This window comes from Equus caballus, chromosome X (assembly GCF_041296265.1).
Source record: "Equus caballus isolate H_3958 breed thoroughbred chromosome X, TB-T2T, whole genome shotgun sequence".
Lineage (NCBI taxonomy): Eukaryota > Metazoa > Chordata > Mammalia > Perissodactyla > Equidae > Equus > Equus caballus.
The window spans coordinates 144,750,348-144,774,601 of record NC_091715.1 but is presented as its reverse complement, the minus strand read 5'-3'; the positions used below and the strand labels follow the sequence as shown (position 1 = coordinate 144,774,601).

The following is a 24,254-nucleotide window of genomic DNA, read 5'->3' as shown; positions in this document are numbered from 1 at the left end:
GCATGCAGCAGCTCTAGTGGCTACAGTGAGGGTCTCTTTCTCTCTTTTTTAAAATCACTTTTAAGACCTTAATTATTGACAGATAGATGAGAATTTAGCTCTTTTACACCATTATCCACTCCGCTTCCCCGCCCCCTCCTCCCAAAATAGTTCTATTCATTTCTTGCGGTTTCTATTTTCCCTGAGGTTATAAACTGCCTTGTTTAGTTTTCCATTGGCTTAGCTTCTCTTATCTCATAATGATAATGTTTAAAACCATCTTCCTTGGCGTCCTCTTTCTTCTTCCTATCTGGGTCTCTCTAGGTCGCCTGCCTGCACAGCTGTCATCTTGGGACTTCCCTTTCTCTGGGCTGGAATCTTGTGCCTGGATCACATGGCTTTCCCTTTACTCTTTCACCTCTTCTTTTTGTTTCCTTGTCTGTGTTGGAAGTCAGCTTTGGTGAGGTCTAATTTCCACACTGTCAACTTCCCCCTTTTTAGGTGCACAGGTCCAGAGTTTTGGCAAACACATACAGTCACATAACCACTACCACAGTTCACTGCCTTGGCCCCATGGATGGACTGCTGAAGCTGCAGGCAGCTTTAACGCCTAAGTCAGGTCACGAAACCCCTCTGTTTCCAACCCTCCCTGGGCTCCCCTCTCACTCAGAGACAAAGCCAAGGTCCTTATGGTGGCCTACAGAGTCTGATGTGACCCAGCCTGCTTCCACTCTGGCCTCCTCTCCTCCCCTCTCCACCTTGCTCACTCTGATCCAGCCACATTGATTGGCCTCCTCCCCTTTCTAAAACACCCCAGGCCCGGGGCCGGCCCGGTGGCGCAGCAGTTAAGTTCGCACGTTCTGCTTCTTGGCGGCCCAGGGTTCCCCGGTTCAGATCCCAGGTGCGGACATGGCACCACTTGGCAAAAGCCATGCTGTGGTAGGCATCCCATGTATGAAGTAGAGGAAGAAGGGCATGGATGTTAGCTCAGGGCCAGTCTTCCTCAGCAAAAATAGGGAGATTGGCAGTAGTTAGCTCAGGGCTAATCTTCCTCAAAAAAAAAAAAAAAAAAACACCCCAGGCCCACGCCTACCTCAGGGCCTTTGCACTGGGCTCTTTCCTGTCTGGAACTCTCTTCCCCCAGGGTTCCTGGCTCACTCAGATATCAGTCCTGGCCACTCCATTTAAAATTGCATCCCACTTTCTCATCACCTGCATTACTTTAACAGGAGTGGGGAGTAAGAGGGAAGTGGGGGCATCATGATGGAGATATAGCTGGAACAGTAAAGAATTGTCAGACATGAAGGAGTTTGGGTACAATGAAGCCACTGGAGGGTTTTAAACAGAGCAGGACAAGATAGACCTTGTATCTTACCAGGATCCGAGTGCCTCCCACGTTGAGACCAGGCCAAGGAGGGGCAAGGCAGATGCAGGGAGATTGGCATCCAGGTAAGAGACAAGGGTGGCTTGGACCAGGCTGGGAGCAGTGGAGGTGGGGCGAGGTGAGGTGATTCTGAATATATCTTGAAGGTGGAGCCACCAGGACCTGCCGGTGGGTTGGACATGGCCCTGGACCTCCTCAAATCCTCAGAAACCCTGCAATGAGTTACCCTTCCTCCCACAAAGGGAGTCCAGCTCATCTGCAGTCCAGCAGTCTCCCCACCTGCTCCCATGTTCTCCGACCACCCACCTGCCTCAAGGACAAAGCCACACACTGACTCTGTTTTCCCAACATTTAATTAGGAAAAAAAATTACACGAACAAAGAAGAACTCATGCAACAAAAGAGGAGAGAATGGAATTTCCAGGACTGCGAGACAGGGCCTGATTCCTCACAGGAGGCAGAAGGACAAAGGACTAAGGCACTGCCGCCTCAGCCCCTTGGGGCGGGCGCAGGACAGGGCAGCTGAGGACGAGGGGGTCGGGGGCAAGTGCAGACAACACTGAGGATGTTTGGCAGTAGGGCCGGGAGAAGGAGAGCCGGAGTCCCTGGGCCCAGGTCAGGCCCCGGCACAAGCCTGGTTCTAGCTCTCCAGGGTCTCAGAGAGAGCAGGGCCCTGTACAGGACAGGCCAACTCCCGAGAAGTCTGAAGGGAGACGCTGTGGCCCAGCTGCAGGGGGACCCCTGGGCACAGCCACAGTCTGAGGGCGGCTTCAGGTGCATCATCCCACCCCAAGTGCTGCTGGCACCGAGGCTGCCTTCCTGGTATGGGTGGGGCCAGCCATGGCAAGGGTGAGGTGCCAGAGGCTAGGCCAAGGCTGACAACGTCACAAGGGAGCCAGGACGACTCAAGGAGAGAAGGTCAGTGAAGTTGGCAACATGCCAGGGGTGACACGTATTTACAGATGGAGACAGTGAGGTGGTGGTAAATTAAATAAATAGGTGGTTGGGGGTATAAATAGCAAGGAAGGCAGGGGCCGTGGCAACACCTGGGCACAAGGGCAGGAGGCTAAGGGTATTGCTGCTGCTGGGGTGCGGGGCTTGGTCCTGTCATCCTCTCCCCCTCAGCCCCCAGCCCCCACCCCGGTGGGGCCCAAAGCAAGGCACTAATGAAGGGGGCCCAGGTGTGCCAGGGGCACACTGGCCCAGTGACCTCCCCCGTGCCACCCGATCCAGGGCTCAGCCCCCAGCCCCAGGCGTGAGCCGCCCCCTCAACGGGAGGACAGCTCAGGACCGAAAAGGCCCCTCCTCACCGGTTCCGCCACCCTTAACTGTTGCTGGACAGGAGGGTGATGATGTGTTCCAGCTTCTGGCGCAACTTATGCTTCCGACAAGACGCATCTCGGTCCAGAGCGGTGAGAACCTGGGGCAGGACGGCCCCCCGGAGCTGGGCTCTCGAGGAGGGGCCGGCTCCTCCGGGGCAAAGCCCCCCTCCCCAGCTTGAGCAGCTTGAGCTCTTCCTTGCCTCACGCCTCAGCACATCCCTCCTCCCAGGGGGCCCTGGGCAGGCGCGTGGGAAGGGCTGCAATCTCTCACCTCTGAACACACCCTCCGGCTTCTCCTCGACCCCAAATCCTCCTCCAACTGCAGAACTCTCTGTCGTCCTCTCCACAGCCAGAGCGCGGCCCCTCCCAAGAGTGGTCTGCACTCGCTGTCCCCGATTTCCCCTTTCCCATCCGCTCCTATCGGCCCCCCCCAAAACCTCTCTTGTCCAGGTCTCCATGATCCTGATGCCAAGTCCCGGTGAGCGTTTGGGGCCTCATCTCCCTCGACCGTCGGCAGCACCCCACAGAGCCGATCACTCCCTCCTCCCTGAGCGCCCCCCGCCCCGGGGAGCCTCACTCATGTTCCAGGACCCGCCTGGCACTCTTGGGGTCCCTTCCACGCCTCTGGCCGCCCCTCCTCAGTCTCTGCTGCTAGCTCCCCGTCTTCTCGGCCACCTGTGGGTGTCCCAGGGCCCAGTGCTGGGGCCGCTTCTCCCTCTACACCCACTCGGCCGCCCTTGGTGAGCTCAGCCAGGCTCGGGGCTTTCAGGGCCATGTCCTGGCTCACAAGTTCTTGTCTCCAGGCAAGGATGCATCCTTAAGTCCACACCTCTGTGTCTCCTGCCTATTGGGGTCTCCAGTTGGGTTGCAAACACCACAGGCCCTACACGGGGCTGGCGCCACACACCTTCTGGCTCCACCCACTCCCCTCAAATCCCAGCATCTATGGAGAGTGTCACCTATGCTAGCCCGGGGACCTGGTCAGAGGGAACATCATAAGCAATCTGTCCCCTCCACCTCCTTGTGGCACTCCCTGACCCCCACCGACGCCCCTGCCTTTGCCAATGGCTGCACCCTCAGGGGGATTGTGGGGGTGGCACGCACCTCTTGGCGGTACTTGGTGACATAGAAATAGAGCTCGCTGAGTGCACTTAGGACATTGAAGTCGCTGGCGTGGAGTCGGGACTGCTCCACCAGGTAGGCATCCATATCCTGGTCGCTGATGGATGCCATCTTTGCAATGTCCCGGTAGTACCTGTTGGGACCCTGAGGTCACACAGGCAGGTGCCATAAAAGCCAAAGCCCCTGCCCTGGCAGCCAGGCTGGCCTCTGGGCCTTTTCCTGCAGCTGGCCCACCTAAGACAAGCCAGCCCAGGGAAGGCAGCTCCTACGCCCCTCACCCAGCAGCAACCTCCCTGGGCTGCCTGACCCTGCCTCCCCTCCGCCCAGCACACAGGGCTGCGAGGCAGGGCCCACCTCTCCACCCAGCTCTTGTAGTTGGGGATGTCCTTGGCGTAGAGCAGCTTGTTGGAAGGGGAGTCCTTGCCCAGGCGGTGCTCGGACGTGGAGCAGGAGTCCATGAAGGTCTGGGCTACCACCGACAGGCAGGCATCTGTGATGCTGCTCTTGTGGATGTCGAACACAAACTGCGGGTTCTTGATCACGTTCACCCAGAAGCGCAGGGGCAGGCTGGACAGAGGGACACACACCCACAGCTCCCTAGTCGCCCAGTGAGCACCCACCCATCACTGCTCCCCTCCACGGTTCCTATCTGGTCAGCTCCTATCTTGCCCAGAGTGGCAGGAGGGACATATTTAGGATTAGTGGCCTTTTCTCTAAGTTTCTGCTGGCCTTCAAGCAGTGAGACCTAAGAGTAAACAGCTCTTCTGTCCTCAGTGCATCCCAACCCCCGACAGAGACCACCTGGGCCAGGCAACCAGCATCTCTGCCCTGTGCCAGACCCCAGAGAGCAAAAGGCCACCTCTGGGCACTGGCCTTAACTACCAACATCCCACCCCCTCAAATGCCTGGCAGAGCCCACCTCTGAAATTGCACTCACTCACTCGCCCTCTTTGCTTGCTGGCACCATTGACCCCAGGCCACAGTCCTCTCCTACCCGGACAACCACTCCAGCCCGTCAGTCACCCTGGCCCCATGGTCCCTGAATCTCAGCAAAGCCAGCCTCTTCTGCCCACCCATCCCTGGAGGGGCCAGCAGCATCCGGCATGGGGCAATACCAGTTGCTCTTCCAGGTGTGTCGCACATCGGGGTCACTGATCTGGCGCTGGTCGGCCTGCTCATCCAGGAAGTCAAACATGTACTTGATGGCCAGGGGCAGGGCCGAGCCCCGGTGCGCTGTGCTGAACACGGTCTCAAAGAGGTCGTCCACAAACTTCTGCAGGGTGCCCTGCAGGAGCACAGCAAGGGCACAGGCTGTGAGGGAGCCAGGCTGGGATGTCCCCACAGCAAGACAGACGGGGGGACAGAGAGGCTCAGCAATGAGCAAGGCTTCCCTGCAGAACCAATGCCCCTAAGATAGGCCCTGTCTCAACCTTGGGCTGGGAGTTCCCATAGCAAAGGCCCACTGGATTCGAACAATCCAGTGGTCTCCTCCCCACACAGGCCAGACAGGGCCAACCTCAGGGTCAAAACCAGGCTCGAAGGTGTCTGGGCTGAGGCCAGGCTGGTGCAGGGCAGGCCCACACCTTAGTGGCCAGCAGCCGTGTCAAGTAGATCTCTGAGACCATCTTGCTGCCACGGTCCCCCTCGCGGTGGTCGGCGTGGTCATGGTTCTTTACCAGGTGCCACAGCTTGGTGCCTGTCTCCTGGTCGGGCGTGATCATGGGCGCCCGAGAGCGGAGGCTATCGGGGCTGCTGGCTGTGCGGAGCAAGCTCTCTAGGGCAGAGGACAAGTGTGCCCCTTAGGCCAGGGGGACCACACCAGTATTGTCAGGGCTCTTGCCCCACCTGTCCTGGGAGCCCAGCTGGCTGAGGGGGGCCCGTCCACTCTTGCTGGCCCACCCCACTTCTAGGCTCTAAGGAACTGGAGACCTCCCAAGGGCAGGGCCCAGGGAGACTGCCAGAGCCAAGCTGGCCGCAGATAGGGGGTCCCCTGTGACAGCTGATACAGCCTCAAAGGGCACAGGGCCAGCAGAGGCCACCACGCTGAGGACACCTACCGTAGCGGCTGAGGGAGCAGGTGAAGGTAAAGGAGTTGGCCATGTTATAGGCAGATACTTGTTTGGGCACCAGTGCTACCACGGAACCATCTGTCACCTGGAGACCCCAGAGACAGAGAGGAGACAGTGCAGGAGGCCAAGAAGCCAAGGGACCTGAGCCACCAGCCACCCAGACCCTGCAGTGTACATGTAGGGCAGCAGCCAAGGCTCCTGAGGAAGGCCTGCGAGCACAGGTGCCAGAGAAGGGAGGAGCCAAGGTCCCTGCTCCTGAATCCTCAGGGCAGGGCTGCAGTACCCCAGTGGCCCTGGGGGTGAGTGGGCCCCCAGCCCCCTTACCTGGTAGTGGGCCAGTGAGTTGACCCTCTTCCAGTCACACTCGATCTTGGTGGTGACATCCTCATCCTGGAGGATGATGCGGGCCATGCGGCCCTGGCGCCATTCTGCAGGCCACAGATAGCCCTTGAGGTCCCGCACAGCATCCCCCAAGACCCTGGGCCCATTCCCCTCAGAGGACAGAGCCCAGGTGAGGAGTGTGAGCAGTGACCAAAGTAACATGGCCACAGGGTGGGGGCCAGGAGGAGAGGGTAGGGCCTCACCTAGGTCCATGTCCTCAGCTTTGGGGCGCTGGGAGTATGGGATGCCCTTGTACACAGCATCCAGCAGCTTGTCTTTGGCCTGGGTGATGCTGTCGCAGTTGAGAACCTTCACTGGGACCTGAGGGCTCCCCTCACTCTCCGGGCATAAACAGTGCAGGGTCTGAGGGCAAGGGGCACCACAGGGTGGGTCCTGGGCAAGGCTTCCCCCCATGCCCGAAGCCCTGCCCACTGGCCCCTCACTCACCAGCGTCTTGTAGTCAATCTGCTGCCGGATGAGCTTGTCCTCGCTCAGGGAGTAGCGCGCCTCGCCCGTGATGGCGTCGATGGGGCCCTTCTCCATCTGCTGCTTGATGGCGCAGTAAAGCAGGAAAAGCGGCTCCCCGGCGCACTCCTGCAGCCGGGCCAGCACAAAGCTTGCTGCCTGCCTGACAGCCAGCTACTTCCCCTCATCATCTCCCCTGCCGCCTGCCGGCCATGCGCACCTTCAGAAACTTATGCAGCAGGAAAGTGAACCAGTTGGTAAGCATCTTCTCAGCCACTGACTCAGTCCTAGGGTGAAAGGTGCGCTCAGCCCAGGCCTGGTAGGGGGCGGGGCCTGCCCAGAGGTAGAGCCGGCCAAGGGCAGGGCTGGAGCAGTACAGTACCTGCGCAATAGCAGCTTTGGGTGGTTCTTGCTTTCTAAGTTTTTCTCTATGAGGTCCGCCAGCAATTGCTTGAGCAGCCCTGTGGCATAGTCGAGGCGGCTCTGCAATGCCACCATGGTGAGCGAAGCCACGGTGCCACGGTCCCGCATGGAGAAGCTGCTCTGGGCCTCCAGCGTGTGGATGAAGGTAAGCACGAAGGCCCGGCTGTGCAGCAGCTGCCCGAAGAGGCGCAGGGCCTTCTCGACATTGGGCGGGGTCTGTGGGGCACAGGGCATCTCAGAGGGTGCGGGGGTGGCCCTGGGGGTGACAGGGAGTGGGCAGGCAATGAGGGGGGGATTCACATCCAGCTCCTTGAGCACTGGGTGGGCCTCGATGCCTGGGAAGAGTACGCGCACGGCATAGGTCCGGTAGTCCAGGAAAGGGATCTGCACGCCGTCCATATGGTTTGTCAGCTCGTTGATGTCTGTCTGCAGCTCGGCAAAGGCTGGGGAGGGGCAGAGAGGGAGAATGAACAGAACAGGCAAAGGAAGGCCCCCCAGCCCGCCCACCCTACACTGTACCCTGCCCCCAGGCACCTTCCTTGCATTCTAGGGCCACGCGGGACTCCAAGTTGTCCATCTGTAGCTGGAGCCGCTTGAGTGTGCGGTCAGCATCCTGAGTCTTGCGCTTGTAGGCGACCAGCACAGCGGTGATGGCCAGCAGCAAGAGCCCACCGCCCACTGCCAGCCCCACCATGGCCGGCAGGGTCAACGCTCGCTCGGCCGTGATGTGCAGGGTGCCCAGCCAGAACTCCAGGCCACCCACCAGCACCTGCAGGGACAAGTCCGCTGTGAGCTGACCTCATGCCCACCCCTACTCCCCTGATGGCCTCTCCACCCCCACCCACCATGACAGGCTGCCGGCCCGTCTGGCTGGGTGAGTCGCACAGGAGTTGTGTGTCCGAGACGGTGAGTGCACACGGCTGGCCCCCAATCAGCACTGTGTAGTTGAGACGGGAGTTGCCGGCTGCTGCGGGGATCAGATTCTTGCCCTACAGGTGGAGGACACGGTCAGCCAGGTCTCCCAGCCTCCCTGCCCCTCCTGGCCCCTGAGCCCCACCGGCACCTTTAACACTACGTGGGAGCCAGGTTTGACGTCCAGGACGCCGGAGGGCCCAAGTGGCTCGAAGCTGGGGTCGGGGTAGTAGGTAAAAGAGGATCGGTTGAGAGAGCGGGCTGTCTGCACGTGGTCTAGCAGGAAGCCAAACTCGTCAGGGTGCTCGCCCTGGGCCTGCGGCTGGGGCCGCCCCAGGAAGATGCCGGGGGCCTTACACAGCATAGCAGTGTCGTTGATCACCTGGCACGTCTGTGGGGACAAGGGCGGGTAGCCCGGCACATGAGGCCACAGGTGGGAGGGTGAGGGGTGGGGTGAGGGCAGCTGGCACTCACATTGGTGGTTTCAATGCCTCGGTACTTGGCCCGGACTCGGGGCTCCTGGACTGTCAGCAGGTGAGTCCCACTCACAGTGATGGCAGTGCTTCCGCTGGGGGCAGGGACGAGGGGCTCTGGCTCAGAGGAGATGTAACTTGAGGCCCAAGGCCCCAGTCATCAGGGGAGACCCCAGGACAGGAGCTCGAGGACCCAGTCCCCAATCCCCTCAATGCCAGACAGGCTCCACGTTTTCTCAAGGGTCTTACTTGATGATGCTCCAGGTGGGCTCAAGGCGAGTGACAGTGGGGTCCTGGGTGTAGGTGTAGAGGACTCCAGGACTAGAAATGTTGGCACGGTCGATAGCCAGGGTGATGGAGGCCTGGCTGGGGCCCAGGGTGGAGACGGGCGAGATACACACAATCGCTTCGGCATCTCTCCTGGGTCGACAAATGGGCCCTTGGAGCAGGCGGCCCAGGGCTATCACATGCCCTGCCCCTGTGGTCCCTACCCAGCGCCCTGCCCACCTCACAAACTGGCACTCGCCGTCTCTCACAGTCACTGCAACTCTGCTGCCAGCATCCAGAGAGCTACCGGAGATGGTGAGCCGTGTGCCTCCAGAAGCTGGGCCCCGACTGGGACTCACACGGTTGAACATTGGGGTCTGTGGGAAAAGCAGCCCTGAGGGGAGGGAGGAGGCAGCCCAGCTCCGGGGCTAGGCCTGTGCCCCTCAGAAGGGGTGGGCAGGGGAAGAGGTGGGCGGCCCACGCACCACGAAGCTGTAGAGCTGCTCAGACTGCGTGCGGAAGTCCGCGGAACAGTCGCCTACACAGAGCTCCACAGGCCCTGGCGGCGGGCTGGGCACCAGCGACTCCTCCATCTCACACACAATCCTAGGGGTCAGAGACAGTCAGGGCCAGCCACAGTGGATAGGGCTGGGCGGCGGCACAGCCACACTCACCTCTCAGCGCTGACATACTCGGCAGGGATGGAGTTGCAGCGCACGCCGGCCACCCGCAGGCCCACCTCTCGGTAGGTGAGGCCCAGGTTCTCGCCCACGATGGTGACCCGGGTACCTCCCTCCTTGGGCCCCATAAGTGGGTGGATCTGCAGAGCATAGGAGGCGAGAAGGTGAGCCCAGACTTGCGGGTGCCCGGTGGGTGGAAGGCGGTTGGGAGGCTGACCTGGGCAATGCGAGGGTGGCTGCAGCGGGTGCCTTTCTGGCTCAGGTGCATCCAGTTGGTCTTGGGTGCTGGGCAGTGGGCCCGCAGCTGGCACCTGTGCTCTGAGACGCACCAGCCGCAGTTGAAGCGGGGGTCAGCCTTGAGGCAGAGACCACAGCTAGGTCGCTGGGCCCAGCACTTGTACAGGAGAGCTGTGGGTACAGAGGGCACTGCTAGGGGGTGGTTACAGGGAGCCAGTGGCACCAACGGCCCTGCCGGAGGGTCCCCTGCTGGACCTGCCCCCAGCTCATGCCGACTCTGTCCCAGGAGGCGAGCTCCTCAGCTCCATCCTGCCCCTCACCTCGGAAGGTGGCAGGCTTGTCGATGGGGAAATCTCCATCCCAGACCACAGAGAAATCCAGCTCGGTGTCACCATACTCATCGCCTTCATAGGAGTACTGGGGGGAGAGGAACCTGCGTGACCTCAAAGAAGGTGTACAGACCTCCCGGCTCAGGAATCCCCAGCAGGAGGTTCAGAAGGCCCCCTGCCATGGCCACCTGAGGCTTCCACGCTTGGCCCTGCACGTCCTGGCCACCCCCTCAGGTGTGATAGGTGGGCCTCACCGAGGCATTCTGGCACTGCACACTGCTGCTGTTGAAGCGCACAGCAGGCACCCGCTGCTGCCGGCCCTGCACCCGGACCACGCACTCGTAGTTCTTCTGGCCCGACTGGGGCTGCGGCAGGTTCTTGGCCCGCAAGGTAAGAGGCTGCATGACACCGACCGGGATCAGGAGGTCCCCGCTGGGCAGGATCTCAGGGCAGCCCTGGAGGGAGAACGCCCGTCAGCTGCACACCAACTGCTGCCGTCCATCCGGGCCAGCCCCATGTTGAGGAGGCTCCAAGAAACCAACGAGATCAAAGGCAGAAAAGCCAGAGGCCAGCACACACGGAGCCCAGCCCCCTTGCTCGCGGCGCCCGCCTCACCTCAGGGCTGTGGACCCTGCCCTCCTGGAAGGAGCACTCGTGGGGGTGGCTGGTACACACGTGGCGGTACTTACACCAGTGGCAGGGGTAAGGGCTGCCGACGCAGGACATGCACCTGGGGAGGAGAGGCTTCCAAAATAACCAGGAAGGCCATGTCTGCCCCTCACCACCTCTCCTACAGGACACACAGGGGACTGAAGGAAGAAGACAGCAGGGCCCACACAATACAGCGAGGGACAAAGAGACGTGGGGACAGCGCTCAGGGAGACCAGTACTCACGACTGGAGAACACTGCAGTTGTAGAAGACAAAGTCGGCCCCTGCAAAGCTCACGCCGGTCTCCTTGGAGAGCAGCTGCAGCCGCACAGTGCGGGTGGCCCCTGCAGCAAGCACAGGGCAACTGTGAGCAAGCTGGGGCCTGAGGGCGCCCCTGTCCCAGGCAGCCCCAGCCCACTGACCGTGCCCCCTGGTGAGCGTCCGGAGCTCCTGGAGGGAGGGCGAGGGACAGCGCAACTCCCCAGAGGGCAGCAGGATGGCCTCGTTCTCCGTCACCTCCTCAAAGGCACAGCTCACACCTGCGCTGAGGTCTGGCACGTTGCGCATGGCCACAGTGAGCTGGAGGAGGCAGAGGACTCAGAACAGGGCGCATCCCCCCAACACGCACAGGCCCACACACCTCCCACCCACCACGCCACTCACCTGCACCCCAGGTGATGTCACCGACACGTTGTTGGGCTGGACCCGCACCTGAACACATTTGCTCAGCTCCTTGGCAAAGCCATGAGGGGCTGAGGCACCTGGACAAGCCCCTTCGCGGCAGCATCTGCGTGGAGCCAGACCAGAGCCCGTCCCACAGCTGCCCCAGGAAGGTGCCGGCCGGGGGTACAGTGGGGCCTGAGGACAAAGGGGACAGGCAGCCCAGCCCACAGTGCCAGGCAACAGCATGCCTCAGCCTTGTTCCCTGGGTCCAAGGGACGTCACTCAGGGTGGAGGTTCCACTCATTAGCGGGAGAAAGTGGAAGGGGAGGGAGGGGGAGGCCGCAAGGGCATGGCTGGGAGCAGAGGGCCTGTGGGCTGGCCCCTTCCGGGAGCTTCACTGAGCCCTCACCTGTGCTGCAGCACACACCAACCACAGTGCGGGTCCCCCGAGCCCAGGCAGGCTGCGCAACTCAGGTATTGCTCGCAGGTCTCCACTGGGAGCTGGCTCACCTGGGGACAGCCACATCAGCACCCAGCCTGCCCCGACCCTGCCACCCACCGCCGCCCGCCACGGGCCCACCTGCTTCTCACTCAGGAGGTAGATGTGCCGGTGGTCAGGGCTGAAGAGGAGGTCTCGGAGTATGGGGCTGCCATCCACCACGGGCACTGTCTCGTACAGATGGGCATCCTGGGAGCCATCGACCCGCACCTGGGCCATGAGACCAGGGCAGAGGGATGACAAGCCAACCTGATGCCATAGTAGCACCCCACATACCCAGGGTGTCCTCTTCTCAAGCCAGGGACTTTCCAGGTTGTGGCCAAGCTGAAGCCAGGACCTGGCCCCCACAGGCCCTTGGGGGTGATTCAGCCAGCCAGAAAAGGCTCCCAGAAGATAGGGGCACAGAGGTTAGTGCTGCCTAGGGATGGGGAAGAGGGGTAACAGCTAAAGGGGCAGGGATTCTTTTAAGGTGATGACAATGTCCTGGATCGAGAGAATGCTGATGGTTGTACAATTCTGCAAACTTACTAAAACCACTGAAATGTACGCTCCGAATGAGGGAAGTGTATGGTACAAGGACTACACCTCAGTAACGCTGCTGCAAACGAAAAAAGGGCCTAGGAGGGAAGTAAGCCAGGCTCTGAGAGCTCAGTGGCTCCCTGCATAACCTTTCTCCTGGCCACCCCCAGACCTCCCCAAGGATGCCATTTGTTCCCTCATTCATCTGACTGAGGACCCAGCAATGATGGCTCAGCCACGGCCCCTGTTCTGCGGCAGGGAAGCCCTGAGATGGGTCTGGTCTCTGTCCCCACAGCCACAGGAAGCTGGCAATTCAGGCCACAGCAGGCAGTGATGCTGGCGAGGTGGATGGCTCAGGGGTCGGCCGTGGAGCATGGCCAGGCTCCTGGGGCCCAGCCTGAGAAGTCCCCCTCCCCCCATGGGCCATGCCCTGTTCAGAGTCTCCAGGGGCCCGTCTGCATGTTCTTGCCCCCAACCCTTGTCCCCTATGTCAGAGTCTGCCCTGATCTCCACATGCCAAGGCTTCTGGGGCCCACCTTCTTCAGGCTGCCACTGCGAGTGCCAATGAAGACCACGGAGTGCTGGTGGTAGGTGTAGGCAGCCACACTGGCCATGCCATCAGTGCTGTCAGCCAGCAGGGGCAGCCCCTCAATCACGTGCAGGCCACCCAGTGGCTGGTTCAACACCAGCCCGCAGAAGTTTCCATTTATCTGCATGGGCTGGTGAAACAGAAGGGATGTATATAAGAGAGCCTGGAGGCACCAGCTGGATGGAGGCCGTGGGACCCCACATTCTGGAAGAGAGCAAGAACTGACTGCTCGCCCTGCGAGCCCCACAGGAAATCAGGGGCTGAAGAGGGAGATGGAGGAGGAGGAGGAGGAGGAGGCAGGAGCGGGGAGAGAAGAGCAAGGCCTAGGCCTGCAAGATGGGGCCAGGCTGGGACACCCGTGAGACAGAGTAAGGAGCAGCAACCTGGGGATGGGTGGAGGAGCAGTAAGAGGAAGGGGGTGGTCCACAAACAGAGAGCGCCTGCCAAGAGAGCCAGTAAGACGGAAGGCCAGGGAAGGAAGAGAAACAGCAGATGCAGAGAGAGGACAAGACAGTGCGGGGGACCCCTGAGAGGGAGAAGCAGGTGTTCCAGGGCTAGGGTGCCACTCCCAAGGCCATGCCAGTCCACTGGCTGCCACGCCACTATCCAGGCCAGGGCTGCAAACCTGGGAAGGGGCAGATAGCCTGGCATAGGGGCAGGGTGGGGCAAGTGAGAGCTTACAGTGTTGATGCAGGGCAGCTCCTTGTTCAGCAGCCAAGGCAGGGCCAGTGTGCCCTCCCCGCGATAGCAGGACTGGATGCGGCGCCGGATGTGGGCATTGATGTTGCTGAGGGTAAAGAGGCAGAGGATGGTCTGCCTCGGTGGGCTGGCCCGGTTCTTCTGGCCTTGAGAGAAGACTGTGAAGAGGACATCCTCGTCAGCTGGCACACCCAGGGCCTGGGCCAGCAGCAGGCCGGGCTTGGCCAGGTGGGCGCTCTGCACCAAGCGGTACTCCACGCCGCGCCAGGAGCAGCCAATGGGGAACTCCACGTATGAGTAGAACTCCGAGTCCCCCGCGCACATGCGCACGATCTTGGATGTGAAGAATTTCTCGCCTGCTGTGTCCAGCAACGTCTGCTGGGTGTCCAGCTGCAGCGTCAGGAAGTACACAAAGGAGGCACTCACAAAGCCATAGATATAGTAGATGTCAAAAGCAGGGTACAAGGACAATGTGTCTGAGGGGATCTTGATCTGTGAGGAGACAAACTCATCCTGGTACACCTGGAGAGCAGATCAAGGAGAGAGCTTGGGATGAGGCCTGCGTCCATCGGTAACCTCCCAAACCCTGGGCCCTTGGACCCTGCAACACACCCTGGCCCTGCTCCCACAAAACGGTCCCCCCAGGCTTCCCTCACAACTCCCGACTGCCCACATGGTCACAGGAGCCCAGGCCAGAAAGGCTGCCAAGGGCAAGGTGAGCAGCCCCATCCTGTGCTCCAGCTGGTCCTGCTGTCCTCAGCAGCTTGTCCCCTCTTGGACTAGGGCTCTTCCAGAGGTGGAGCCAACACAAGGTGCAGGCAGGAGGGAACTGGGAGCTGGCTCTTGAGAGGGTGAGAAGCGACGCGAGGGAAGGAGGGCCCAGCAACCCGCCCAAGAGGGCGAATAGGCACTCACCAGACTGAACATGTCGGCACTGTCCTCATCACCGATGAGCTTTCGAGAGCTCAGAGTGGGGAAGTACTCAGACTTGCCATCCACAGCAGTGCCCACAAACAGCTTGCTGGGCCCCTGGCCCTGTTCCACAATGACGCCAGCCATGGAGTCGGGTTCCCGGGCCCCCGACAGGTAGTGCTCCTTGCGATGGTGGGGCTCGCCCAGCTTGAAGAGGTCATCGAGGCGCAGGAACTGGCAGATGCCCTGCCAGATGCTGCCACAGGCCACCAGGCGGCGGGCCGCATAGTCTATGAGCAGCAGCTTGTTCACGTTGTCCACAGGCGCCAGGCGATGGGCGCACACACGCATACTGGGGGGTGGGTAGCAGCGAGCATTGTCCTCAACAGGCCCCGTGACATGGGCCCGCAGCTCGGTCAGGTTGGGGGACAGCTTGAAGACACGATTCACTGCGCCCACAAACACCTCTCCAGTCACCCGGTGTACCGCCAGGTGGGTGAGGGTAGTGTCTGTCACCGAGAAGGCAGGGAAGGGCCTGCTGCTGCCCAGGGCCCCCCCCATGGCAAGGACGAGCAGTGAGAGGAGACAAACAGCAGGCATGGCCGGCGGCTGCGCCCAGGGACGGGCCTGAGGAGAGATAGCAAGTACCAGTCAGAGGCCCTCTGGCCCAGGCTGCCTGCCCTCCTCCTGGCCTGCCTGGCCTAGGGCCCCTGGCAGGCTGAGCTCTGAGCCACAGAGGGTGGAGGCCACTCACCCAACACCACGCCAGAGCCCCAGATGGTGACCGTGTCTGGGAGAGAGGAGGGGCCTCCACCAGGGCGCATGAGTGAACAGCAAGCACAGGCAGGCTTGGGGGCCATCAATCATCCCCCACCCCCCGCTGGAAAGGAGCCAGGAGGCCTTGCCTCAGCTGGGCCACACCCAAGAGGGCAGCAGAGCCAGATGCTGGGAAAGGCAGGGTGGGAGGCCCTCCCAGAACGAGACCCCGATCACCAGATCCCAGACTTGAGGGCAGCCAGCCACACAGAAGAGCCACCGTAGGCAAGCCACAGGCCACAGAGACGCCCCATGCCCAAGTTGGGGGAAGGCGGAAAGGCAGGGAGAGAACAATCATAAGCCCCGGGGGTGGGGGGCACCACCCCAGAGTGGCACTGCCACCAGGAGCCCCAGGACAGAAGTCTGGGGCATCAAGGCCTGAGATCAGACCTAGCACCACCACATCCCCACTCCTGGCCCCAGCTGCCTCCTTGCCTGGAGGGCCTCCCTCAGCTGGCTGTCCAGGAGCCTGCTGTCTGGCCTACTCACTGCAACACAAAGCCGAGTCGCGCCTGCCCCCACAGCCACGCGCTGAGACAGACGTAAGTCAGGCTCTGCTCAGGCACAGCCAAACAGATGGCCAGGCAGCCGTGTGCTGCTCTCTCTCCCTCCAGGTCCAAAGGTTAGCTGGGGAAGGGGAGATGCAGAGGGACCCAAGGGGCCCTATGGATGGGGAGCAACATCCCCCAAAACAGCAAGGCCTTGGGAAGATGGGGGGGCCATAAGGACAGTGCCCAACTTGGCTGAGTCTTCACCCCCCAAGCCACACCCAGCCCTCTGGCCAGCCCCAGACGGCAAATACAGCAGAGCAGTGTCGTGGCAGCCAATGGGGCAGGGTTAAGCGCTACCCAGTCAGTGCCCTAGCCCCAAGCGAGACACAAGGTACCCAGACTGGGGGGCGCGGGGAACCAAACCAAGGAGGTGCAGAAGAGAGAAAGGAAAAAACACATTTCCTAAAACAAGGAGCAGGCCCAGCTTGAAGCCAAAGTTTCAGCTCAGACTGATCATCTCTCAGGGGCTCTTTTGTCAGGTCCACATCCTGGACCCCTAAACAACAGCCAGAGAAGAAAGGAAGGCCAGAGGGGAGACCACATCCCACCCTCACCTCCTAGGAACCAGGATGGGGACAGGGCTGGAGGGAAATCTGGAGAGGCAGGATTTGCAGCCCAAGCCCCCTCCCAACCTCCACCTGTCAGTGGGAGCCTCAGGCATCACAGGCACACCAAGCCCCTCTGCCACAGCCCTGCCAGCAGAGTGCCCATGCCCCGCGCCATGCTGCTGCCCGGCTCGCCCTGCCCCCACCAGGGGGCACCCCTCGGCAGAGCCACGGGGACCCTCGTGGACGGAGGCGCCGTAGCAGTCCTCGGAGGGGTAGCTTCTCTGCCACAAAGGGTCCCCATCGGGCAGGGAGGCTGGGCTTGGACTGGCCGTCCCTACCAGCGCAGGGCATGAAGGACTACTCAGGCCGGCGCCCGAGGGTCAGGAACAGAGGCAGGGCCCGACCCCCTGAAGGCCCCCGGGCTGCGTGAGCCCCGGGCCGCTGAGCATGCTGGCCCCGCACGGGTGGCGGCGGATGGGGGCCACCTACCTGTCTCTCCGCCGCCGCTGGCTCGGAGTGGCCGCCCTCCAGCCACGTGGACGCGCCCCCGAGCCCCACACTGGCCCAGCTCCCAGGCCCCAGCCGCCACGCCCCGCAACCGGCGCCCCGCGCGCGCCGCCGCCGCCGCCGCCACCAACGCCACCGCCACCGCCACCGCCCACACACTGGGCCGGCCCGGGGCCGCCCGGGCCTTTTAAACCCGGATCGTACCACCGCGCGGCGCGGGGGCACCCAGGGAGGGCCGGGCGGCAGGGCGCGCGGGCGGGGCCCCTCCTCCCCAGGGCCGGGGGCAGGCCTCGCGCGCAATCCCGGCCCCCGTGAGCTGCCTGGGTCTCCGCCCCGCGAGCCGACCCCCCTCGCACAATGGCCGCGTCCGCGGCGCGCGCCTCTCCCCTCCTCCCCGTCCGCTGCCTCGGGCAACCCTGGGACCCGCGCGCCCCCGCGCCACACCCCCCTCGGGCCTGGGGCGCGCGCGGCTGGCACGGGCGCGCGCCGACCCCGCCCCGCCCCACCCGGCCCCGCCCCGGAGCTCTCAGGCGCGCCCGGGGCCACCTGCTGCCGGCGCGCGGCCTCCCTTGCTCGGCCAGTCAGGTGCCCTCCAGCCGACGACTCGCGGTCCTTGCTGAGGACACTCTCCCCGCGACGGTCCATAGCCCGGAGGGCCCGCGGCTAATAACATGCAAAAGCCTAGCACAGAGACTCGAGGGTGTCAAGCATTTACACCTGGTCCCTTTCCCAACCGGCCACCATGCTGTGAATCTGGGGTGTTCATTCCATTGCTTTCTTTTTCCTTTTCTTTTTAAACAGCTTTATTGAGAAATAATTCACCTCTCATATAAGACACTCATTTAAAGTGTAACTTTCAATGACTTTTAGTATATTCACGGAGTTGTGCAACTACCCCCACTATCAAATTCCAGAACATCGACATCACCACCAGAGGAAACCCCTGTACCCATTAGCACTCACCTCTAGTACCCTCTCCCTCCAGCCCCTGGCAATGGCTAATCTCTTTTCTGACTATGGATTTGCCAGTTCTGGACGTCTCAGATAAATGGATTCATACAACATACTTGTGTCTGGGGTTCTTTTACTTACTGTAATGTTTTCAAGGTTTATCCATGTTTAAGCATGTATCAGGACTTCATTTCTTTATAGGGCCAAATAATATTCCATTACATGGATATACCACATTTTATTTATCCATTCATCAATTGGTGGACATTTGGGTTGTATCCATCTTTTGGTTATTGTGAATAAGGCTACCAGGAACATTAGTGTACAAGTTTTTGTGTGAACACTTTTTCATTTCCCTTCCACTTTAGAGTACAATTGCTGGGTCACATGATAACTCCTTTTTTTTTTTTTTTTTTTGAGGAAGATTAGCCCTGAGCTAACATCTGCCACCAATTCTCCTCCTTTTGCTGAGGAAGATTGTTGCTGAGCTAACATCTGTTCCCATCTTCCTCTATGTTATATGTGGGATGCCTGCCACGGCGTGGCCTGACAAGAGGTGGTAGGTCCTCACGATCTGAACCAGCAAACCTCAGGCCACTGAAGGGGAGCCTGTGAACTTAACCACTGTGTCACCTGGCTGGCCCCATATAACTCTATTTTTAACGTTTTGAGGGAAACAGCCAAACTGCTTTCCAAAATAGCTGTACCATTTTACATTCTCATCAGCAGTGTTTAAGGGGTCCAATTTCTTAACATCTTTGCCAACACTTGTTGTTATCTGACTTTTTGTTTCTAGCTCTCCTAGTGGGTGTGAAATGGTATCTTGTTTTGATTTGATTTCCCTGATGACTAATGATGTTAAGCATTTTTCATGAGCTTGTTGGTCATTTGCTTATCTTCAACATACAAAGAAATCTGAAATGTCTACTTTGCCCATTTTTTAATCAGGTTTTTGTTTTGTTGTTGTTGTTGAGTTGTAGGAGTTCTTCATATACTCTAGATATCAATCCCTTATTATATATATAATTTGCAAATATTTTCTCTAGTTCTGTGGGTTCTCTTTTCATTTTCTTTTTTTCAGCTTTTAAAGATTTTATTTTTCCTTTTCCTCCCACAGCCCCCTGGTACATAGTCGTGTATTTTTAGTTGTGGGTACTTCTGGTTGTGGCATGTGGGATGCTGCCTCAGCATGGCTTAATGAGCAGTACTCTGTCCACGCCCAGGATTCGAACTGGAGAAACCCTGGGCCACTGAAGCAGAGTGAGCGAACTTAACCACTCAGCCACGGGGGCCTGCCCCTCATTTTCTTTATAGTGTACTTGGATGCACAAAAGTTTTAAATTTTGACAATGTCTAATTTATCTCTCTTTCGTTGCTTGTGCTTTTGTTGTCATATCTAAGAAACCATTGCTCAATCCAAGGTCACAAAGATTTATCCCTGTTTTATTATAAGAGTTATTTGGTTTTCACTCTTAAACTTAGGTCTCTGATCCGTTTGGGGTTAGTTATTGTGTATGATAGGAGGTTGTGGTCCAACTTCATTCTTTTGTATGTGGCTCCTATCTGATTGTCCCAGCACCGTGTGTGTTTTTTTTTTTCTTTTTTCTTTTTTTGAAAAGATTGGCACCTGGGCTAACAACTGTTGCCAATCTTCCTTTTTTTTTTTTTCTGCTTTATCTCCCCAAACCGCCCTCCCCCCGCACACAGTTGCATATCTTAGTTGCAGGTCCTTCCAGTTGTGGGATGTGGGATGCCACCTCAACGTGGCCTGACGAGCGGTGCCATGTCTGCGCCCAGGATCCGAACCCTGGGCCGCCACAACAGAGCCCGTGAACTTAACCACTCGGCCACGGAGCCGGCCCCCCAGCACCATTCGTTGAAGAGACTATTCTTTCCTCCAGTGAATGGTCTTGGCAACCTCATCAAAAATCAATTGACAATAGATATACAGTTTTATTTATGGACTCTCAGTTCTGTTCCATTGATCTATATGTCTCCCCTTATGCCAATATCACACTGTGTTGATCACTGCAGCTTTGTAGTAAGTTTTGAAACTGGGAATTATGAGTCCTCCAATTTTGTTCTTCTTTTTCCAGAGTGTTTTGGCTGTTTAGGGTCCCTTGCATTTCCATATGAATTTCAGGATGAGTTTGTCAGTTTCTGCCAAAAAATCAGTGGGAGTTTGATAGGGATTGAATTGAATTTTTTTTTTTTTTTTGAGGAAGATCAGCCCTGAGCTAACATCTGCTGCCAATCCTCCTCTTTTTGCTGAGGAAGATTAGCCCTGAGCTAACATCCGTGCCCATCTTCCTCTACTTTATATGTAGCACGCCTACCACAGCATGATTTGCCACGCGGTGCCATGTCCGCACCCAGGATCCAAACCAGCGAACCCTGGGCCTCCAAAGTGGAACGTGCGCACCTAACCGCTGCTCCCCCAGGCCGGCCCCTGAATTGAATCTTTAGATCAATTTGGGGAGTTTTGCTATCTTAACAAGATTAAGTCTTTCCATCCATGAACATGGGATGTTGTGATGATTGATTTTATGTGGTTACTAATTTCAATATAGTCCCCCACTGTTTAATCAAACACTCATCTAGGTGTTGCTGTAAAGATATTTTGTAGATGTGGTCAACATCTACAATTGGTTGACTTTAAGTAAAGATTACCCTCCATAATGTGGGTGGGTCTCATCCACTCAATTAAAGGCCTTAATAGCAAAAATTGAAGTTTCCTGGGGAAGTAGAAATTCTGCCTCAAAACTGTAACATAGAAATCCTGCCTGAGTCCCCAGCCTGCCAGCCTGCCCTACAAATTTTGGACTTGCCAACTTGCCAGCCTCTGCAATCGCATGAGCTAATTTCTCAAAATAAATCGTGAGAGAGTGTGTGTGTGTGTGTGTGTGTGTGTGTGTGTATCCTGTTCTGTTTCTCTGGAGAACCCTGACTAAACAGATGTCTTTCCATTTATTTAGGTCTTCTTTAATTTCTTTCAATGATGTTTTGTAGTTTTCAGTGGACAGGTCTTGCACTTCTTTTGTTAAATTTATTCCTCAGTATTTTATTCTTTTCGATGCTATTTGAAAATGGAATTTTTTTCATAATTTCATTTCAGATTGTTCATTACTAGCATATAGAAATACAACTTGGGGGGGCCGGCCCTGTGGCCGAGTGGTTAAGTTTGCATGCTCCGCTTCAGCGGCCCAGGATTTCGCTGGTTCGGGTCCTGGGCGTGGACATGGCACCACTTGTCAGGCCATGCTGGGGCGGCGTCCCGCATGCCATGGTTGGAGGGACCCACAACTAAAAATATGCAACTATTTACCGGGGAGCTTTGGAAAGAAAAAGGAAAAATAAAATCTTTAAGAAAACAAAAGAAAGAAATACAATTGGTTTTTGTGTAATGATTTTTTATCCTGCAACCTTGCTGAACTAGTTTCTTAGCTCTAATAGTTTTTTGGCCGATTTCTTAGGATTTGGGATATACAGTCGTCCCTGGGTATCCAGTGGGGGTTGGTCCCAGGACTCCCTACAGATATCAAAATGCTAGGACGCTCAAGTCTTTTATATAAAATAGCATAATATTTGCATCTAACCTACACACATCCTCTCGTATACTTTAAGTCATCTCTAGGTTATTTATAATTCCTCATGCAATATAAATGCTATGTAAATAGCTTTTAGACTATATTGTTTAGGGAAAAATGACCCAAAAAAGTCTGTCGGTGCTCAGTACAGATGGAACCATCGTAGGCCTTTAAAGCCACAGTTGGTTGAACCTGTGGACGTGGAACCCATGGAGAAGGAGGATGTCATCTGAAAACAGACATAGTTTTACTTCTTTTCCAATCTGGATGTTTTTTATTTCATTTTGTCACCTAACTGCCCTGGCTAGACCCTCCAGTCAAAGGTTGGATGGAAGTGGTTGCTTTCTTTCTAATTTTATAATTTGAGATGATCTCAGATTTACGGAAAAGCTGCACGAATAGTATAGACAGCTCCCATGTACCCTTAACCCACAAGGTCGTATTTGGCCACATTTGCTTTCCCATTCCCTCTCTCTCTCTCACGTGTGTGCACGTGTACATGAATATTATGCATGTTTATTACATAGAAAAATAATATTGTGCTGAACTATTTCAAAGTAAGTTGTATATATCTTCCCCCTTTACCCCTAAATGCTTCGCTGCGTATTTCCTGACCACAGTATAATGGCTGCACAATTGTTATAGCCTCCTACACCGCCACTGTATGACTATCAACATCAGAAATGTTAATATGGATACAATAATATTATTTAATCTAAGATCTTATTCAGATTTCACCAATTGTCCCCATAATGTCTTTCCTAGCTTTGTTTATTCTGATCCAGGATCAGGTCTGCGATGCCACGTTGCATTTAGTTAAGTCTTTTTAGTCCCCTTTAATCTGCAACATTTCTCTGCTTTTCTTGGCCTTTCATGACACGGACATTTTTGAAGAGTGCAGGCCAGGTATTTGGTAGAACGTCCCTCAGTCCAGGTTTGTCCGATGTTTCCTCACGGTGAGATCCGGCAGGGCGGTAGGGGAGGACACCACGCCCTCCAGCCACCAGGCCGGGCCCTCTGGGGGCTTCTTATCAGGAGACACGTGCTGTTACTGTGATGTTCACTTTGAGCATTTGGTTAAGGTGGTGACTGCCCTATGTGACTAAAAAGTAGTTTATAGGAAGATACTTTGAAACTAGGTAAATATTCTATTCCTCACCGAAATGTCACCCAATCATTAATTCTTGCCTGAATCAATGATTACTCTGCTGGTTGCAAAACAGTGATTTTCTCCTTCCATGAGCCTTCCTGCAATTGTTCCTCAATATTCTCCTGTCAGGAGGAGCTCTTCTGTTTATCTAACTATGTGTTCGTTATCAGTATAGACTCTTGGATCTTGATTTTATTCGATGGATTATAACCCATTATTGTTAGCTATTCTCTTTTTTTTTGGTGAGGAAGATTGGCCCTGAGCTAAGATCTGTTGCTAATCTTCCTCTTTTTGCTTGAGGAAGATTGTCATTGAGCTAACATCTATGCCAATCTTCCTCTATTTTTTTTTTTTTTTGAGGAAGATCAGCCCTGAGCTAACATCTGCTGCCAATCCTCCTCTTTTTGCTGAGGAAGACTGGCCCTGAGCTAACATCCGTGCCCATCTTCCTCTCCTTTATATGTGACACGCCTACCACAGCATGGCTTGATGAGTGGTGCCGTGTCTGCACCCGGGATCCAAACCATTGGACCCTGGGCCGCTGAAGCAAAACATGTGTACTTAACTGCTGCACCAGTGGCTGGCCCCCAATCTTCCTCTATTTTATGTGGGACACCACTGCAGCATAGCTTGACTAGTGGTGTGTAGGTCCGCGCCCAGGATCTGAACCCATGAACCCTGGGCTGCAGAAGCAAAGCGTGGACTTAACCACTATGCCACCAGTCCAGCCCCCTTAACTATTCATTTGGATGCTCCAATTGTTCCAGATTTGGCCCCTTCAAGCTGGCTCCTGTGCCCTTCTGACACGTTCTCATCATTCTTTAAGCACTGTTTTACCTTGGGCACAAGAACTTCCTGATGCTTCTTGTCCTTTCCTTGCCCCAGCCCTGGAATCAGCCATTGTTCCAAGGAGCTCTGGTTCCTCTTTTTTTTTTATTTCAAAGATTGGCACCTGAGTTAACATCTGTTGCCAATCTCTTTTCTTTTTTCTTCTTCTCCCCAAAGCCCCCCAGTACATAGCTGTATATTATAGTTTAAGCCCTTCTAGTTGCGCCATGTGGGACGCTGCCTCAGCGTGGCTTGATGAGCAGTGCCAGGTCCGCACCCAGGATCTGAACTGGGGAAATCCTGGGCCCCCAAAGGGGAGTATATGAACTTAACCACTCGGCCACAGGGCTGGCCTCCCTTGGTTCCTCTTCAGGAGAGTAATATTTAGACACCAAGATCTAGGGGTGGGGTGTGCTCATTGCTACTGGAGTGTCATGCTCTTAGGCACTCTCAGTGGGCAGAGCTAGGATGTGTGTGTGTGTTGGGGGGGCCTATATAAAGTCCTGAGTACATACTGACATCTCCCACTCCAATTTCACAACAAAGCTTCTCAACCTTTCCCCAGTCTATACCTGTATCTCCATTCTCCAGCAGTGGGAGGCCTGGCTCCCAGCATCATCAATATATTGACTCATTTGCTCCATCCTCCAATGCATAGAGAAGAGCCACACCCACGTCCCAGGGCCAAGCACGCCTATGGAGCAGAGTTTGGGATTTGTTCCCAGGACTTTTGTTACTTGGTT

The 24,254-nt window shown here is 57.0% G+C and overlaps 1 protein-coding gene across 6 annotated transcripts; it reads right to left on the bottom strand.

Moving 5' to 3' along the window:
* Positions 1-1,698: 1,698 nt before the first annotated feature.
* PLXNA3 (plexin A3) lies at positions 1,699-17,110 on the bottom strand. Of its 6 annotated transcripts, none has more exons than XM_070258646.1 (33): positions 16,978-17,110; positions 14,577-15,200; positions 13,644-14,183; positions 12,910-13,092; positions 11,936-12,064; positions 11,765-11,865; positions 11,356-11,479; positions 11,115-11,271; positions 10,937-11,036; positions 10,658-10,772; positions 10,297-10,497; positions 10,034-10,130; positions 9,694-9,884; positions 9,471-9,616; positions 9,282-9,402; positions 9,037-9,173; positions 8,779-8,949; positions 8,531-8,624; positions 8,208-8,447; positions 7,990-8,133; positions 7,679-7,913; positions 7,445-7,587; positions 7,104-7,360; positions 6,942-7,008; positions 6,704-6,850; positions 6,460-6,619; positions 6,200-6,303; positions 5,864-5,960; positions 5,390-5,580; positions 4,922-5,091; positions 4,161-4,373; positions 3,789-3,939; positions 1,699-3,359 (listed from the first exon to the last, which is right to left on the bottom strand). In XM_070258646.1, exons 2-33 carry the CDS (start codon positions 15,171-15,173, stop codon positions 3,336-3,338), a joined length of 5,547 nt encoding a protein of 1,848 aa, XP_070114747.1. In that variant the 5' UTR covers positions 15,174-15,200; positions 16,978-17,110; the 3' UTR covers positions 1,699-3,335. The 6 variants fall into 6 exon arrangements, with proteins under 6 accessions (XP_070114747.1, XP_023490213.2, XP_023490212.2 ...); XM_023634445.2 differs by having other exon boundaries at positions 1,699-2,782; XM_023634444.2 differs by having other exon boundaries at positions 7,104-7,587.
* Between the last annotated feature and the right edge of the window lie 7,144 nt (positions 17,111-24,254).

Coding starts and splice junctions, on each gene's coding strand:
- PLXNA3 (XM_023634441.2), bottom strand. CDS start 15,173: ATGCCTGCTGTTTGTCTCCTCTCACTGCTCGTCCTTGCCATGGGGGGG. Junction 8,625..8,778: donor CCCACCTGGAGCATCATCAA/GTAAGACCCTTG, acceptor CCCTGCCCCCAG/CGGAAGCACTGCCATCACTG. Junction 3,940..4,160: donor TACAAGAGCTGGGTGGAGAG/GTGGGCCCTGCC, acceptor GGGTCCCAACAG/GTACTACCGGGACATTGCAA.